At 46.3% G+C, this 16,868-nt stretch overlaps 1 protein-coding gene across 1 annotated transcript; it reads right to left on the bottom strand.

Moving 5' to 3' along the window:
- Positions 1-222: 222 nt before the first annotated feature.
- On the bottom strand, positions 223-1,602 carry Tmem121 (transmembrane protein 121). Its single transcript, XM_004665662.2, has one exon. It carries the CDS (start codon positions 1,555-1,557, stop codon positions 601-603), a length of 957 nt encoding a protein of 318 aa, XP_004665719.1. The 5' UTR covers positions 1,558-1,602; the 3' UTR covers positions 223-600.
- Positions 1,603-16,868: the final 15,266 nt, after the last annotated feature.

Below are 16,868 nucleotides of genomic sequence, written 5' to 3'. Positions count from 1 at the left end.
AGAATGAGCAGAGTTGAGGTTCTAGTATCTATGGAGGTGGGAGCCATTAGGCCACAAGGGACAGGATGTTTCTGGCCCAGAGTTGCAAAGGACCCAACTGAGTAGCCCACCTGGAGAGCAGCAAGAAGTACCTGGCCACTCCATGACCACCAGCACTTACCAGTCTTGCTACCTTGCCCAGCTGTTAGACAGGGACACATGAAACAGGCAGAGCAACCAGGCTTTGGATACAAAACTGTAAACACAAGTCTTTAAAATGACAGAGACCTCCTTGGCCCCAAACTCTGAGCCAGAGGCCCCCACCACGGAACCGGGTATCTTCACACACTGCCCTCCCTTCCCACCCTGATAGCCTATCAAACAAGAGCAGAGCCGCCTCCACTCCAGCCTGGGGCCTCCAAACTCCCCTGCTTCTGCCCTGCACTTGGAGGCGAGCTGGTGGAGACAAGTTCCGCGGTCCTAGGGATTCCTGAGATGAAGAAGCAGCTGCGGCCCCAGACCCCGGCACTCACCGCACCCGCCCCCAAAGGGAACCCGTCCCACCCCATCCCATGCAATCTGCGCAGCTAGCTCAGCGGTTCTGCAGCAAGTAAGACCCTGTCACGTGTCCAGCGCATCGCGCGTGGGTGAGGGCCCGTGGGGGCGCACTGGCGGGCCATGTAGTGGTGGGGGAGGCTGCACCGAATTGCGCTGCGGAGGCGGCGGCTGCAGCTCCAGAGCGAGGGCAGGTGGCGGGAAGTCGCGCACCTGGCGGCGGTATTCGAGGAACGTGCAGGCCTTGGTGGCTAGAGCCACCACATTCTTGCCCACGAAGATGGCCGAAACGCGGCTGTCGCGGAACAGTGCCATATTGGCGGCACGCGCCAGCACGGCCACCACGTTGACGGTGGCGAGGCTGAGCACCGGATACAACATCATCTTCTGCGGGGCGATGTGCTCGCCCTGCATGCTGACCTCGCTGAGCGCCACGCAGGGCAGCACCAGCAGCAACATGTAGCAGTAGAAGAAGGTGAGGCCCTCTGCCCACAGCGGCAGCCCAGTGCGGGGCGGCTCCCACAGGTTCGCCTGCATGTCCAGCAGGTCCAGCAGGTCGAGCGCCACCCAGAAGAGGCGGCCGCGCAGGTCCTCGCGCTTGCGGAAGGTGCGCACATACTCCATGCGGTCCAGGGCCACCAGAAGCAGGAAAAGGCCCGGTACGCACACCGACAGCAGCAGCGTCAGGGCCTTGCGCGCCACAGGGTCGGCCGCGCCTCGCCGCGCTGCCTTGTAGTTCTGGAAGATAAAGTAGAGTTTGATCTCCAGCACGAAGATATAGAGGAACCAGAGGATCATGGCGTAGCCGCGCTTGGCCGTGCGCACCTCAGCGCCCACCCACACAGCCACATAGCGCAGCACCAGCAGAAAGCACACGTCGCCCACCAGAACGATGATGCACACGCCGATCTTGCGCGGGCCCTGGTTCTGCTCTACTAGATACGCATCCATGACGGCCATGCTGCCCATGATCACCAGCGTGGTTAGGCACACGTGGCGCCGGTCCGGGGGTGGCAGCACCATGGTCAGCGACCTGGGCCCTGGCCCAGGCGCGCGCAGTTCCCACGCGAGGCGGGACGAGGTCCTAAGGCTGTACAGAGCGCGGTGAGGCGCCGCAGCGTTCGGCCCAGCGTTCAGGCATGGCGTGGCGTGGCGTGGCGTGGCGCGGCCTGTGGTCCAGCTGCCCGGAGGGCGGCGCCGCTCCGGGTCGGCGAGCCCGGAACCTAGAGAAGACCAGAGACAGGTCAGGGGGCGGTGTCGCGCTACATCGGGTCCCGGGCGGGTCGAGCGCGCCGGCGGCCTACCCCTGCCGGGCTGTATCTGCAGAGCAGCGCTGTCCCCATTCCGGGCATCCAAGGACTCCTCACGCACGCGCCGCCTCCAGCACCCGGAGCACCGAGCCAGAGAGCAGGGCCTCCAGAGGGCGCTGCAGCCCCACCTGAGCGACCAAGGACCTCGTTCCCGCCACCGCCAGAAAGGAAATGGAAAGGAAGTAGTTTCTCCCCGCCCCGCGCTGCCACAGCCCAGGCTGTTTGTAGTTGCTGGGGCCGAGCCGTCTTCCCTCTCTCCGCTCTTACAGCCTGGACCCTACGCCCAAGCCGGCGGCTCTAGGCAGCTTCTTTCCAGGTTCTGGATGCCGGCTCTTGGTGCTGCGCTGGGCAGAAAGATCGGCCTATTTCTCTGCCCTAGGGACCCACTGGGAGGATTGGAGACTCAGGCGGCCTCACCCTGGGGTCAGGACACTAGGCTGATTTTTCCTTCCAAGACTGACAATCATCCAAGCCCTAAGACATACATCCTACAAGCTTCTCCATGCTTCCCTACCGCTGCCTTGCAGCCCATTTCTTCCTGACAACTCGTCTCTCCCCCTCCTCCCGCCTTCTAGGGCAAAAAGACCATTCTCTGCCCTGTACCCACCACGGCACTGCATTGCCCTGAAGAAGTGCCTGAGCCTCTTGATATCTCCTCTCCCTCTACTCTGAGCCTGCTCACCGGCACTGTGAGCTCCTCTGTACTTGTAGGCCCTGCTGTTGCCAGTTTCCCTATACCTTCAGGGACAACATCCGGAAGGCTGTCAACAGGATTCCAACCCTCTCTTCCAATGTCCCTGGCACTGGCTGTCATAGCTGTGGTAGTCGGAAGCCCCACTAGATTCCGGATCCTAGCACCTGGGCTTGCCCACTTCTCTGGCCGCTGTCACCCACCCACCCTAAAGTCACTCCCAGCCAGGTCTCTCTAAACAGCATCTGGCTTGGGGGCACCATTTACTGCCGCCTAGACAAAGACATAATTTTTTTTTTTTTGAGGTAGAGTTTCACTCTAGCCCAGGCTGACCTGGAATTCACTCTGTATTCTCAGGGTGGCCTCGAACTCGCGGCGATCCTCTTACCTCTGCCTCCCGAGTGCTGGGATTAAAGGCATGCGCCACCATGCCCAGCAAAGACATAAAAATTTTTGTCATCCATGGTAGTGCTACACTCAACCTGCTCTTGACAATACATTGCCCTCAAACTCCACACAGGCACCCCAGTCTCATCTAAGCTTCTGCCACCAGACACCCACCTGGGGGTCTCTACAGCCACACATAGGCCTACCAACCAGCCACAGCTGCAACACCTGGACTAGATAGATGGTGCTTAGGGAGTCATCAGCCAACACTCGGGGCTCTGGGGTTCCACATGCACCTGCTCCCCAACTACATGCTCATCCCGTTTTCACATCTACATCCCGGGAAATACAGGCTGAGCCCACTTCTGCCGCCACACAGATCGGGAATTTCCTTCTTTCAGCACTTGTCCAGACCTGATCGCCTCTGCTAGCTAACCCTTTCCATCCCATCGGCTCTACCAACTCTCCTTCCTTGCTCAGTCTCTGTCAGATGCCAACCGTTTCTAACCATCTAACATCAGCTGAGGGCTCTGCGCTGGTGATGAGAGACTCTAACCCCTAGGGGAGGCTAGGCCTGGCGCCTCCTCCCCCACACAATTCCCTGGGGGTGCTCCCAAAGACCTGGCCCAGTCCCACCTGCACTGGGTCTTCCACTCCAAATCCAAATGCCTATTCCCACCTCCCCGCCCGCTGTTCAAACCTCACCTATTTGGGGCCTCTAGGCCTTGCAATGCCAGCCTCTCCTTGCAAAGAACCCCTCCCTCAGTGTCGCCCCTCCCCAGAAGGGCGTTTAGCAGAGGGGGAGACTCTCCTCCTCCAACACAAACAGTAGGGTCCAGCCGCTCCCAGCAGGGTGGGTCTCAGTTTTTCCCTACCCAACCAAACGCTCCTCCAGTGGGGCCTAGTCTTGGTTCCGCCGCCTGACAGCGCCCCCTGCCCATCCCACGGCCTGCAGCCTGGGGACCTGAGTAACACAGGCCCTGCTGACAACCATCGACCCCCAACACAAACACGCGCCCCATTACCCCACTCCGCGGACCCCGCCCGACCCAGCCACTCGCCTCCCGCCTCCCGCGCCTACCCCGCCGGCCAGATGCTGCGCGTCGGCGGGTCTTGCCAAGCCGCTGCGCCGGCCGGGCGCTAGGCGCTGCGCTCCGCCCCTCTGCCGTCGACACCGCCCCCAGCCGAGGCCCCGCCCCGAACTTCTTCCCCCACTACCCTCGGGCACCCGGACCTTTCCCTAGCGATAGTGAGGGGTCCTTGGCGCCTCTGCGCCGCTCTGGTTGCGGTGGAAACAGCTCTGTACAGCTTCAGCGCCCAGGACAAGTTCCAGTGGGAGCCAGACCACCCGGCGTCCAACCCCAGACCCGGAGGTCTGTCCATCTTGCTTCACTCCGCAACAGAGAATCGCCAGGCAGATCCTCTCACTTCCCACGCCCTGTAATTCCTCCATGGCCCTCCCAGCTCAGACACTGATGGCTCACCTGAAACAGGCAGGCACACTAGACCCTGTACCCTTAGAGCTGACCCGAACATAGGGGCGGGGCTGACTGCCCAGCTACCGCAGTTGGTCCTACCGGCCAGATATTAGCAATGGCCTGAAGGGACACAGTCAGTGGAACCGGGCCCTAGCTCTGGACCCTGGAGTTGAAATCAACAGCATAACAAGTCCTTTAAAAAAAAAATTTTTTTTTTAAAAAAAGGCAAGCGAGTCAGGTGTAATACTACACACCTGTAATCCCAGCACTTGGGAGTGGAGGCAGGAAGATCAGGAGCTCTTAGCCAGCTTCAACTACCTATTATGTCCAAGACCAGCATGGATAACCCAGTATCGAAAAAATTTAATTTGGGCTGAAGAGATGGCTTAGCGAGTAAGGCACTTGCCTGCAAAGCCTAAGGACCCAGGTTCAGCTCCCACATAAACCAGTCACAAAACGTGATGCATGCACACAGTCACGCAAGAGCACAAGGCAGCACATGCATCTGGAGTTTGATTGCAGTGGCTAGAGGCAAAGGCGTGCCGATTCTCCCCTCTCTCTATCTCTTATAAAAAAAAAATTTTTTTTAAAAAACACAAGTCAAAAATAGCACGTAGATGGCGGTCGGGAAGGAGGAAGCCTTGGCAGCTTAAATCACAGAGGACAGGAGATCAGCTGTAACTGCGGCGGAACTTAAACTGACATGTATGTGTCTCTCAAAAGTGCCTCTTTAGAATCTTTAGTTAAATGAGACTCTTGACGCTTGAAGTTGTATTGAGGGCTTTTTTTTTTTCTGAGGTAGGGTCTCACTTTAGCCCAGGCTGACCTGGAATTCACTGTGTAGCCTCAGGCTGTCCTCAAACTCACAGCGATCCTCCTACCTCTGCCTTCTATATGAGGCTGAGGCATGCGCCACCATGCCCAACTGAATGATTTTTTTTTTTTTTAAATGAGACAGGTTAGGCCTGGGGTCAGGCATGGAATGCTATGGTTTGAGTGTGAAATGTCCCAACATGTTTGTGTGTTTGAATACTTGGTCTCCAGCTGGAGTCTTTGCTTCAGAGATTCTGAGGCCTGGGTGACAGAGGTGGGTCACTGGGGACAGGTCTTTGAGGCATGACAGCCAGGTCCTGCTTCCAGATCGTGCTTTCTGCTTCCTGACTCAACAAGATGTGAAGAGATGCCACCTCATGCTCTTATTGCTACGGAAAGAGACACTCCAGCCAACTGCAACCATGCCTTCCTCTTCAGGGTAAACCACCCCCTGAAGGCCTCATCACAGTAATTAGAAAGTATATTGTATATTTATGTCTTGTTTCTTTGGTCCAGTATTGTTTTTAGACTCATTCATGGCTACAGGTCATTGTACTTGGTATCCCACTGGGAGAGGGCATGTATTTCGGTTCACAGTTCCATTCTATTGTTAAGGGGCCCTTGTATTATGTGGGGTTACTGAATACAGGACTGCTATCAATATCTCCAAGCATCTTTAAGTATCTCTGGAGCACAGAGTGGGAGTTCTGGGCCCAGGAGTACACGTCATGGGAATCAGGTCTTCATGGCAAAACGTTTTGCTAAACTGTAACACTTCACACCCTCACTAGCAACTTAAAAGGGTTTCATGTGTCTGAACTCAGAGACTCAGAGTTGGGTAGCAAGCGCTTTATCCATTAAGCCATCTCCCTGCCCCACATTCTTAAAGAAATCAAGTATATTTTCATTGGATAGGGTCTCACTATGTAGCCAAGGCTAGCTTGGAACTCATCTCCTACCTCAGCCTCCTCCTCCTCAGCACTGGGATTACAGGTGTGTATCCCTGTGCCTGGCTTAAACCTTTTAATTTTCTTTTCTTTTCTTTTCTTTTCTTTTCTTTTCTTTTCTTTTCTTTTCTTTTATTTCGAGGTAGGGTCTCACTCTAGCCCAGGCTGACCTGGAATTCACCATGTAGTCTCAGGGTGGCCTCGAACTCACAGCAATCCTCCTACCTCTGCCTCCTGAGTGCTGGGATTGAAGGCGTGTGCCACCATGGCCGGCTTAAATCTTTTTCTTTATAGTAAGTACTTTGTGTTATTTTAAAAATTATTTGTTTCTCTTTAGGTCACGAAAATTTTTTCTGAGCCAAGCCTGATGGCTCAGGTCTGCAATCTCAGCCCTCAGGAAGCTGAGGTAGAGATCACAAGTTTGTAGCCAGTGAGGGCTATGTGGAGAGACCTTGACTCAAAAACCTAAAAACAAAACTGTTGGGCCTTGAGAGGATTGGACACGACACCAGGGCTAGTGGAACTTCCTGAGCCTAGCTAAAGTTTGGCGACCTGTCTCTGGCCAACTATGACTCAGCAGGGCGCCAAGTTGCCTCTGGCCTGCTAACTTAGAGTTCCCACAGGTGCTTAGAACCAATCATCTCAAAAGTCGCTATATGCTATTGGCCCTTACAGCACATCCCCTCCTGAGATCCCCACCTTCATTCTCAACATTATATAGGCAACCGCCTGTAACAATAAAGCAAGTTCCTGCTTCCAAAAAAAAAGCATGTAGAGGGCTGGAGAGATGGCTTAGTGGTTAAGCCCTTGCCTGTGAAGCCTAAGGACCCCGGTTCAAGGCTCCATTCCCCAGGACCCACGTTAGCCAGATGCACAAGAAGGCGCACGCTTCTGGAGTTTGTTTGCAGTGGCTGGAGGCTCTGGTGTGCCCATCCTCTCCCTCCCCACACCCCATCCTCTCAAATAAATAAATAAAAATAAACAAAAAAAAATTAAAATAGCATGTACAATGAGAAAGAGATGCTGATGGCTTAGGTTAAAGGTACTCACTGTGGCCTTCCTGGTGATCTCTAAAGAAAAGCCACACCGTATGCAATAGATGAAACACAAAAGTACTACCCTAGGGGAAGAATTCATTTTAAAAAGTGGGTTGGACTGAGTGGTCCACACCTTTGATCCCAGAACTAAGGAGACAGAGGTAAGAGGACTGCTGTGAGATCAAGGCCAGCCTGACCCTACCACAAAAAAAGAAGAAGGAGGAGGGGGGGGAGGAGGGGGGGAGGAGGGAAGGGAAGAAGAAGAGGAGGGGGAGAAGGAGGAGAAGAAGAAGAAGGAGGAGGAGAAGGAGGAAGAAGAAGCCAGGCCTGGTGGTGCACACCTTTAGTCCCAGCACTCAGGAGGCAGAGGTAGGAGGATTGCTGTGAGTTCAAGACCACCCTGAGACTACATAGTGAGTGAAACCCTACCTCAGAAACAAGGGAGGGGGGAATACAGCAACTGATAAAATCCAAAGACATCACAGATTTAAGCTCTAAACAGGAGTAATTATGCTAAATGGAGAACTAAATGCTCTCACTGAAAGACCTAGATGATCAATCTAATTCAAAATAAAAACAAAACAGACTCTGTCACAAGAGTCCTACTGTATTAGTTACTGTCTTCATTGCTGTGATAAAAATCCCTGACAAGAACCAGCTCAAGGGAGGAAAGGTTTGTATGATGGTTTGCTTGGGTTGCCAATTAGACAGAACCTGGAATTGCCTGTGAGAGATTATCTAGATTGGATTAGCCTGCCTCAGAACATGCATGGAAGGGATTATTTTAATTAGGTTGAGGTAGAAAGACCCATCTTAACTGTGGGTGGCATTTCATGGGTATTAAAAAAAAAAAGGAGGCAGGCGTGATGGTGCACATCTTTAATCCCAGCACTCGAGAGGCAGGGGTAGGATTGCTGTGAGTTTTAGGCCAGCCTGGGACTACCATAGTGAACTCCAGATCAGCCTGGGCTAGAGTGAAACCCCACCTCAAAAAAAAAAAGGAGATAGAGTTGACCAGGCACCAGCATCCATCATTCTCTGCTTCCTCACTGTGAGATACATCTGACCAGTTCTGCTTCAAACTCCTGCTGTCCCACCATGATGGACTGTAACCTGGAACTATAAGCTGAAATAAAACCTGCTCTTAAACTGTTTTTTGTCACTTTTTTTTGCGGGGGGAGGGATTCGAGATAGGGTCTTGCTCTAGCCCAAGCTGGCCTAGAATTCACTAAGTAGTCTCAGGCTGGCCTTGAACTCACAGCAATCTTCCTACCTCTGCCTCCCGAGTGCTGGGATTAAAGGTGTGCACCACCACAAACGCCCATTGTCACATATTTTGTATCAGCAACAAAAAGGCAACTAATATAATTTATTTCAGTTTATAGTCTGGGAGGATACAGTCCATCATGAGGGGAAGGACACAGCAGCTAAAGCTATATAGTCACATTGTATCCACAGTCAGGAAGCAGATAGTGATTGACACTGGTGTTCAGCTCACTTTCTCCTGTTTGTTCCATCTGTAGCCCCAGCCCATGGAATGGTATAGCCCAGAAATAGGGTAGGCCTTCCCACCTCAGTTAAACTGATTTAGAAACTCCCTCACAAATATGCCCAAAACTTTGTTTCTGCGGTAATTTTAAATCCTGTAAAGATGATCTGTCACACCTACCTAAACCATGAGGGTGTGGAATGTGCATGGGGAGGGAAGAGAGTATCATAACAGATATACACTGTGGTAGTTTGAATGTGGACTGTTCCCTGTAGCCTTATGTGTTTGTGGTGAAGCTTCATGCTTCATCCTCAGCTGATGGAGCCTTTAGGAGGAGGTGTGTCACTGGAGTTTAGCCTTGAACTTCATTAGTACAGACCCACTATGAAGGACCAGCTTACTCTTGTTCTTCTCTGCTTCTGTGGTGATTACCATCCATGATGAAACTTCCCCTTGAAATAGAAGCTCGGATAAACCCTTTCCTCCTGTAACCTGCTTCTGGTTGGGTATTGTATTCCAGAAACAAAAAAGTTAACTGCTACCCAGGTATAATGGTACATGTGTTTAATCCCTGAATTTGGGAGGCTGAGGTAGGAGGATTTCCAAGAGTTCAAGCATGTCTGGGCTACAAAGTGAGTTCCAGATTGGTCAGCCTGGGGCTAGAATGAGACCCTTCCATTAAAAAGGGGGCGAGCTGGGCGTGGTGACATATGCCTTTAATCCCAGCGCTAGGGAGGCAGAGGTAGGAGGATAGCCATGAGTTTGAGACCACCCTGAGACTACATAGTGAATTCCAGATCAGTCTGAGCTTAGAGCAAGACCCTACTTTGAAAAAATCAAAAAAATAAAAAAATAAAAGCAATGTGGGAAGTACTCAGAATGAGGTGTTCCATGGCTATAGCATGCATTGGGATAACCCAAAACAATATGTGTATTCATACCCCCATACAGCTGTCAGGACACATTGAGGGTCCCAAGATAGGAAGACTTGCTGAATGGAGGAGAAGGTCCATACTTGTCCTCTGTTCATTTTCTCACATTTCCTGGCCTCCATTTGGGTGGACTCCTTTCACCTCTGAAACACTACAGGACAGGACACAAAATAGGAAACACATGAGCTCTCTACAAGCATTCAAGGGAAATCTGGAAGACCCAAACATGAAGCACCACCAAACTGGTGTTTCCATTTTCTTCCCATATCCTCAACCTGAACTCAGGTATACATGAGCAGAAAGTCAATGACACAGAAACAAAATACAAAATTCAAACAAACATACTAGTAATGAATAATTTAAAATCAGCATTTTAAAATCAACAATATTTTCAATAGCTCCCAGTACCTATCATTAATCTAACAAAGCTTTTATATGCTGAGAACTGCAATGTGATGACTGAAGAAAAGAGAGGCATGCTAGCACATGGAAAGACTGCTGAGCACATGAACTGCAAGACCTAATGCAATTCCAGTCAACAGCTCTGCAAGAAAATACTGCAGATAGACATATATATATATATTGTTTGTTTGTTTTGTTTTGGGTTTTCTCAATTTTTATAAACATTTTCCATGATTATAAAAAAAATCACATGGTAGTAACCTCCCTCCTCCCCCACACTTTCACCTTTGAAATTCCATTCTCCATCATATTACCTCCCCATCTCAATCATTCTACTTACACATATACAATACCAACCTATTAAGTACCCCCTTCCCTTCCTTTCTCTTCCCTTTATGTCTCCTTTTTAACTTATTGGCCTCTGCTACTGAGTTTTTTCCTTCTCACGCAGAAGCCAAATCATCTGTAGCTAGGATCCACATATGAGGGAGAACATGTGGTACTTGGCTTTCTGGGCCTGGGTTACCTCACTTAGTATAATCCTTTCCAGATGTGTCCATTTTTCTGCAAATTTCATAACTTCATTTTTCTTTACCGCTGAGTAGAACTCCATTGTATAAATGTGCCACATTTTCATTATCCACTCATAATTTGAGGGACATCTAGGCTGGTTCCATTTCCCAGCTATTATAAATTAAGCAGCAATAAACATGATCGAGCAAGTACTTCTAAGGAAATGAGATGAGTCCTTTGGATATATGCCTAGGAGTGCTATAGCTGGGTTGTATGATAGATCAATCTTTAGCTGTTTTAGGAACCTCCACACTGATTTCCACAATGGCTGGACCAGATTGCATTTCCACCAACAGTGTAGAAGGGTTCCTTTTTTTCCACATCCCCGCCAACATTTATGATCATTTGTTTTCATGATGGTGGCCAATCTGACAGGAATGAGATGGAATCTCAATGTAGTTTTAATCTGCATTTCCCTGATGACTAGTGACGTAGAACATTTTTTAGATGCTTATATGCCATTCGTATTTAATCCTTTGAGAACTCTCTATTTAACTCCATAGCCCATTTTTTGATTGGCTTGTTTGATTCCTTATTAGCTAACTTTTTAAGTTCTTTGTATATCCTAGATATTAATCTTCTATCAGATATATAGCTGGCAAAGATTTTTTTTCCCATTCTGTAGGTTGCCTCTTTGCTTTATTCACAGTGTTCTTTGCAGTGCAAAATCTCTGTAATTTCATGAGGTCCCAGTGATTAATCTGTGGTTTAATTGTCTGAGCAACTGGGGTTGTATTCAGAAAGTCTTTGCTAAGACCAATATGTTGAAGGGTTTCCCCTACTTTTTCCTCTAGCAGTTTTAGAGTTTCCAGTCTGATGTTAAGATCTTTAATCCATTTGGACTTAACTCTTGTGCATGGAGAGATAGAAGGATGTACTTTCATCCTTCTACAGATACATATCCAGTTTTCCCAACACCATTTGCTGAAGTGGCTGTCTTTTCTCCAGTGAGTATTTTTGGCATTTTTATTGAATATCAGGTGGCTATAGCTACCTGGACTTACATCTAGGTCCTCTATTCTGTTCCATTGATCTACATGTCTGCTTTTGTGCCAGTACCACGCTGTTTTTGTTACTCTGGCTCTGTAGGATAGGTTAAAATCAGGTATGATGATACCACCAGCCTTATTTTTGTTGCTCAGTATTATTTTAAATATTAGAAGGTTTTTTGTGAGTCCAAATGAATTTTTGGATTGTTTTTCCTATTTCCATGAAGAATACCTTTGGAATTTTGATGGGGATTGCATTAAATGTGTAGATTGCTCTTGGTAAGATTGCCATTTTCACAATATTGATTCTTCCAATCCAGGAACAAGGGATGTTTCTCCACTTCCTAGGGTCTTCTGCAATTTCTCACTTGAGTGTTTTAGAGTTCTCATTGTAGAGATTCTTTATTTCCTTGGTTAGGTTTATTCCAAGGTACTTTAATGTTTTTGATGCAATTGTGAATGGGAGTGATTCTCTGATTTCATCCTCTGTGTGTTTGTTGTTAGCATATATGAAGGCTACTGATTTCTGTGTATTTATTTTGTCTCCTTCTATGTAGTTGTAGGTTTTTATCAGCTCTCACAGTTTGCTAGTAGAGTTTTTTTTTTAATTTTTAAATATTTATTAACATTTTCCATGATTATAAAATATATCCCATGGTAATTCCCTCCCTCCCCACCCCCACACTTTCCCATTTGAAATTCCATTCTCCATCATATTACCTCCCCATTACAATCATTGTAATTACATATATACAATATCAACCTATTAAGTATCCTCCTCCCTTCCTTTCTCTTCCCTTTATGTCTCCTTTTTAACTTACTGGCCTCTGCTACCAAGTAGCTAGTAGAGTTTTTAGGGTCCTTTATGTATAGAATCATGTCATCTGCAAATAATGATAACTTGATCTCTTCCTTTCCAATTTGTATCCCTTTTATGTGTGTCTCTTAGCTTATTCCTATGGCTAAGACTTCCAGAACTATATTAAATAAAAGTGGGGACAGTGAACACCCTTGTCTTGTTCCTGACTTTAATTGAAAAGCTTCCAGTTTTTCCCCATTTAGTAATATGTTAGCTGTAGGCTTGTCATAAATAGCTTTTATTATATTGAGATATGTTCCTTCTATTCCCAATCTCTGTAGGACTTTTATCATGAGGGATGTTAGATTTTGTCAAATGCTTTCTCTGCGTCTAATGAGATGATCATGTGATTTTTGTCCTTCAACCCATTTATATGATGTATTACATTTACCGATTTGCGTATATTGAACCATCCCTGCATCTCTGGGATAAAGCCTACTTGGTCAGGGTGGATGATCTTTCTGATATATTCTTGTATTCTGTTTGCCAATATTTTGTTGAGAATTTTTGCATCTATGTTCATGAGGGAGATTGGTCTGCAATTTTCTTTTTTTGTTCTATCTTTGCCTGGTTTTGGTATCAGGGTGATGCTGGCTTCATAGAAGGAGTTTGATAGAATTCCTTCTTTTTCTATTTCATGGAAAAGCTTAAGAAGCAATGGTGTTAGCTCTTCCTTGAAGGTCTGGTAAAATTCAGCAGTGACTCCTTCTGGGCCTGGGCTTTTTTTAATTGGGAGATTTTGATAACTGTTCGGATCTCCATGCTTTTTATAGGTCTATTTAAGTGATTAATCTCATCTTGATTTAATTTAATTAGGTCATATAAATCAAGGAAATCATCTATTTCTTTCAGATTTTCATACTTAGTGGAGCATATGTGTTTATAGTATGTCCCTCTGATTTTTTGAATTTCTCTGGTATCTGTTGTGATGTTACCTTTTTCATCTCTAATTTTATTAATTTGTGTATCCTCTCTTTCTTTTGGCCAGATTTGCTAAGGGTTTAGCAATGCTGTTTATCCTTTCAAAGAGCCAACACTTTGTGCTTCATTAATTCTTTGGATTGTTTTTTGTTTGTTTGTTTGTTTCTATTTCATTAATTTCTGCCCTAATCTTTAGTATTTTTTCCCGTCTACTGACTTTTGGTTCGCCTTGTTCTTCTTTTTCCAAGGCTTTAAGGTGAAGCATTAGGTCGTTTACTTGTGACCTTTCTAATTTCTTACTATAGGCACTTAAAGCTATAAATTTACCTCTTAGAACTGCCTTCATTGTGTCCCAGAGATTTTGATATGTTGTGTTCTCATTATCGTTTGACTCTATACATTTTTTGATTTCCTTCTTGATTTCTGCATTGACCCATTCATCATTTGGTAGTGTATTGTTTAGTTTCCATGATTTTGTGTATGCTCTATAGCTTTTCTTGCTATTGATTTGTAATTTGATTCCATTTTGGACAGATAGAATGCAAGGAATTATTTCAATTTTCCTGTACTTGTTAAGATTTGCTTTGTGTCCTAATATATGGTCTATTTTAGAAAATGTTCCATGTGCTGCTGAAAAGAATGTATATTCTGCAGCCTTTGGATGAAATGTCCTGTATATATCTGTTAGGTCCATTCCTTCTATGACCTCATTTAGTCCAGATGCTTCTCTGTTTATTTTTTCCCAGGATGACCTGTCAATTGATGAGAGTGGGGTGTTGAAGTCACCCGCTACTACTGTGTTTGGTGTTATCTGTGACCTTAGTTCTAATAGTGTTTGTTTGATGAATTTGGGAGCCCCCATGTTAGGTGCATATATGTTTAGGATTGTAATGTCCTCCTGTTGGAGTGTTCCCTTAGTCAATATAAAGTGACCTTCCTTATCTTTCTTGACTAACATTGGACTGAAGCCTACCTTGTCAGATATTAGGATAGCAAGCCCTGCTTGTTTTCTAGGCCCATTTGCTTGACACACTGTTTTCCAACCTTTCACCCTAAGATAATGTACATCCTTTGTAGAAAGGTGAGCTTCTTGGAGACAACAAATTGTAGAATCCTGCTTTTTAACCCAGTCTGCAAACCTATGTCTTTTGGTTGGGGCATTGAGGCCAATGATATTAAGTGATATTATTGAAAGTTGTGTTTTAAGGACTCATCTCATTTCCTTAGAAGTACATGCTCAACCATGTTTATTGCTGCTCAATTTATAATAGCTGGGAAATGGAACCAGCCTAGATGTCCCTCAACAGATGAGTGGATAATGAAGATGTGGTACATTTATACAATGGAGTTCTACTCAGCGGTAAAGAAAAATGAAGTTATGAAATTTGCAGAAAAATGGATGGACCTGGAAAGTATTATACTAAGTGAGGTAACCCAGGCCCAGAAAGCCAAGCGCCACATGTTCTCTCTCATATGTGGATCCTAGCTACAGATGACTGGGCTTCTGCGTGAGAATGAAAATACTTAGTAGCAGAGGCCAGTAAGTTGAAAAGGAGACATAAAGGGTGGAGAAAGGAAGGGAGGAGGATACTTAATAGGTTGATATTGTATATATGTAATTACAATGATTGTAATGGGGAGGTAATATGATGTAGAATGGAATTTCAAACGGGAAAGTGTGGGGGTGGGGAGGGAGGGAATTACCATGGGATATATTTTATAATCATGGAAAATGTTAATAAAAATTAAAAAAAAAAAAGAAAGAAAGTTGTGTTTTATGTTTGCCATTTTTTTTTTTTTTTGTTCTACCTGTGCTCTCTTGTGTTAACTAGTATTTGAGTATTGCTTGTTTCTTCCAGGTTCCTTATATGTGTGCTTTTCCTTCTCTTTGGTATGGAGGATTCTTTCAAGTATTTTCTGTGAAACTGGTGTCATCTTCAAATACTCCTTTAGTTTTTTTTGGCTTTTTGAGATAGGGTTTCATTCTAGCCCAGGCTGATCCGGAATTCACTATGTAGTTTCAGGGTGGCCTCGAACTCACGGTGATCCTCCTACTTCTGCCTCCCAAGTGCTGGGATTAAAGGCATGTGCCACTACTCCCAGCTAAAAATATATATATATTTCAAAAGGACCCTCAATTTACCCTATTCTTAACAAAAATTAATTCAAAACAAACATAGGTCTAAAAGTTCAAAAAAAGAGAAGAAAAAACTGTGAACTTTCTTCAATTAAAAATAACCAGAGTCAAGTGTGATGGCAAACACCTTTAATCCCAGTGCTTAAGAGGTAGAGGTAGGAGAATCGCTGCGAGAACAAGGCCACCTAGACTACATAGTAAATTCCAGGTCAGCCTAGGCTAGAAGGAGATCCTACCTCAAACACATACACACACCAAAAAAGAGAAGAAGGAGGAGGAGGAGAAGAAAAAGAGAAAGAAGAAGAAAGCCGGGTGTGGTGGCCCATGCCTTTAATCCCAGCACTCAGGAGGCAGAGGTAGGAGGATCACCATGAGTTCAAGGCCACTCTGAAGCTACAGAGTGAATTCCAGGTCAGCCTGGGCTAGAGTGAGACACTCCCTCGAAAAAACAAAAACAAAAACAAAAAAAAAAGGAAGAAAATGTTCACAACCCAGATGTAGGCATGTATTTATCCATGTGTATATACACATACATACCTATACATACATATTTATGGCTACAATTTGGATTTGGAATGCTTGCTAAGGGCTTGTTTCCCAGTACAGTGTCACTGGTGCTACATGACACAAAATATATGACACAAAAAAACACCATAAAGCTGGGCGTGGTGTCGCACACCTTTAATCCCAGCACTTGGAAGGCAGAGGTAGGAGAATTACCATGATCAAGGCCAGCCTGAGACTACATAATGAATTCCAGGCCAGCCTGGGCTAGAGTGAAATCCTACCTCAAAACAACAACAACAAAAAAGCACTATATAAAAAAATTAATTGGATTTTGGTAAGCAACTTGTGGGTAGAGAGCTTGCTTAGTATTTGCAAAGCCTTGTGTTTATTCCATAGGACTGAAAAAAAAAATAATTGATAAACTGTACATGTAACTTCATGGTGGAATATATGCTTAGTATTCATGAGTTCCTGGGTTCAGTCACTAGCACAAAAAAAGAAAAACCCAAAAATCAAAAACCTAGGATTCTAAGCCGGCCATGGTGGTGCATGCCTTTAATCCCAGCACTTGGGAGGCAGAGGTAGGAGGATTGCCATGAGTTCTAGGCCACCAGGAGACTCCATAGTGAACTCTAGGTCAGCCTGGGCTACAGTGAGACCCTACCTCGAAAAATCAAAAGAAAGAAAGAAAGAAAGACCTAGGATTCTGCAAAAGTTACTATATTATAAGAATTTAAAGAGGACTAGGGAGATGGCTCAGCTGGCAAAGTGCTTGCCACACTCAGACAGAGCACACAAGTGTAAGCCCAGATGGCAGCTCAGAGAAGCCCACCTGTCAGGGTTATACAGGTACCCATGGCCA

Source organism: Jaculus jaculus, chromosome 7 (assembly GCF_020740685.1).
Source record: "Jaculus jaculus isolate mJacJac1 chromosome 7, mJacJac1.mat.Y.cur, whole genome shotgun sequence".
NCBI classification, from domain to species: Eukaryota; Metazoa; Chordata; class Mammalia; order Rodentia; family Dipodidae; genus Jaculus; species Jaculus jaculus.
Note: the sequence above shows the minus strand (reverse complement) of the source record. Positions and strands in the feature narration are given on the sequence as shown.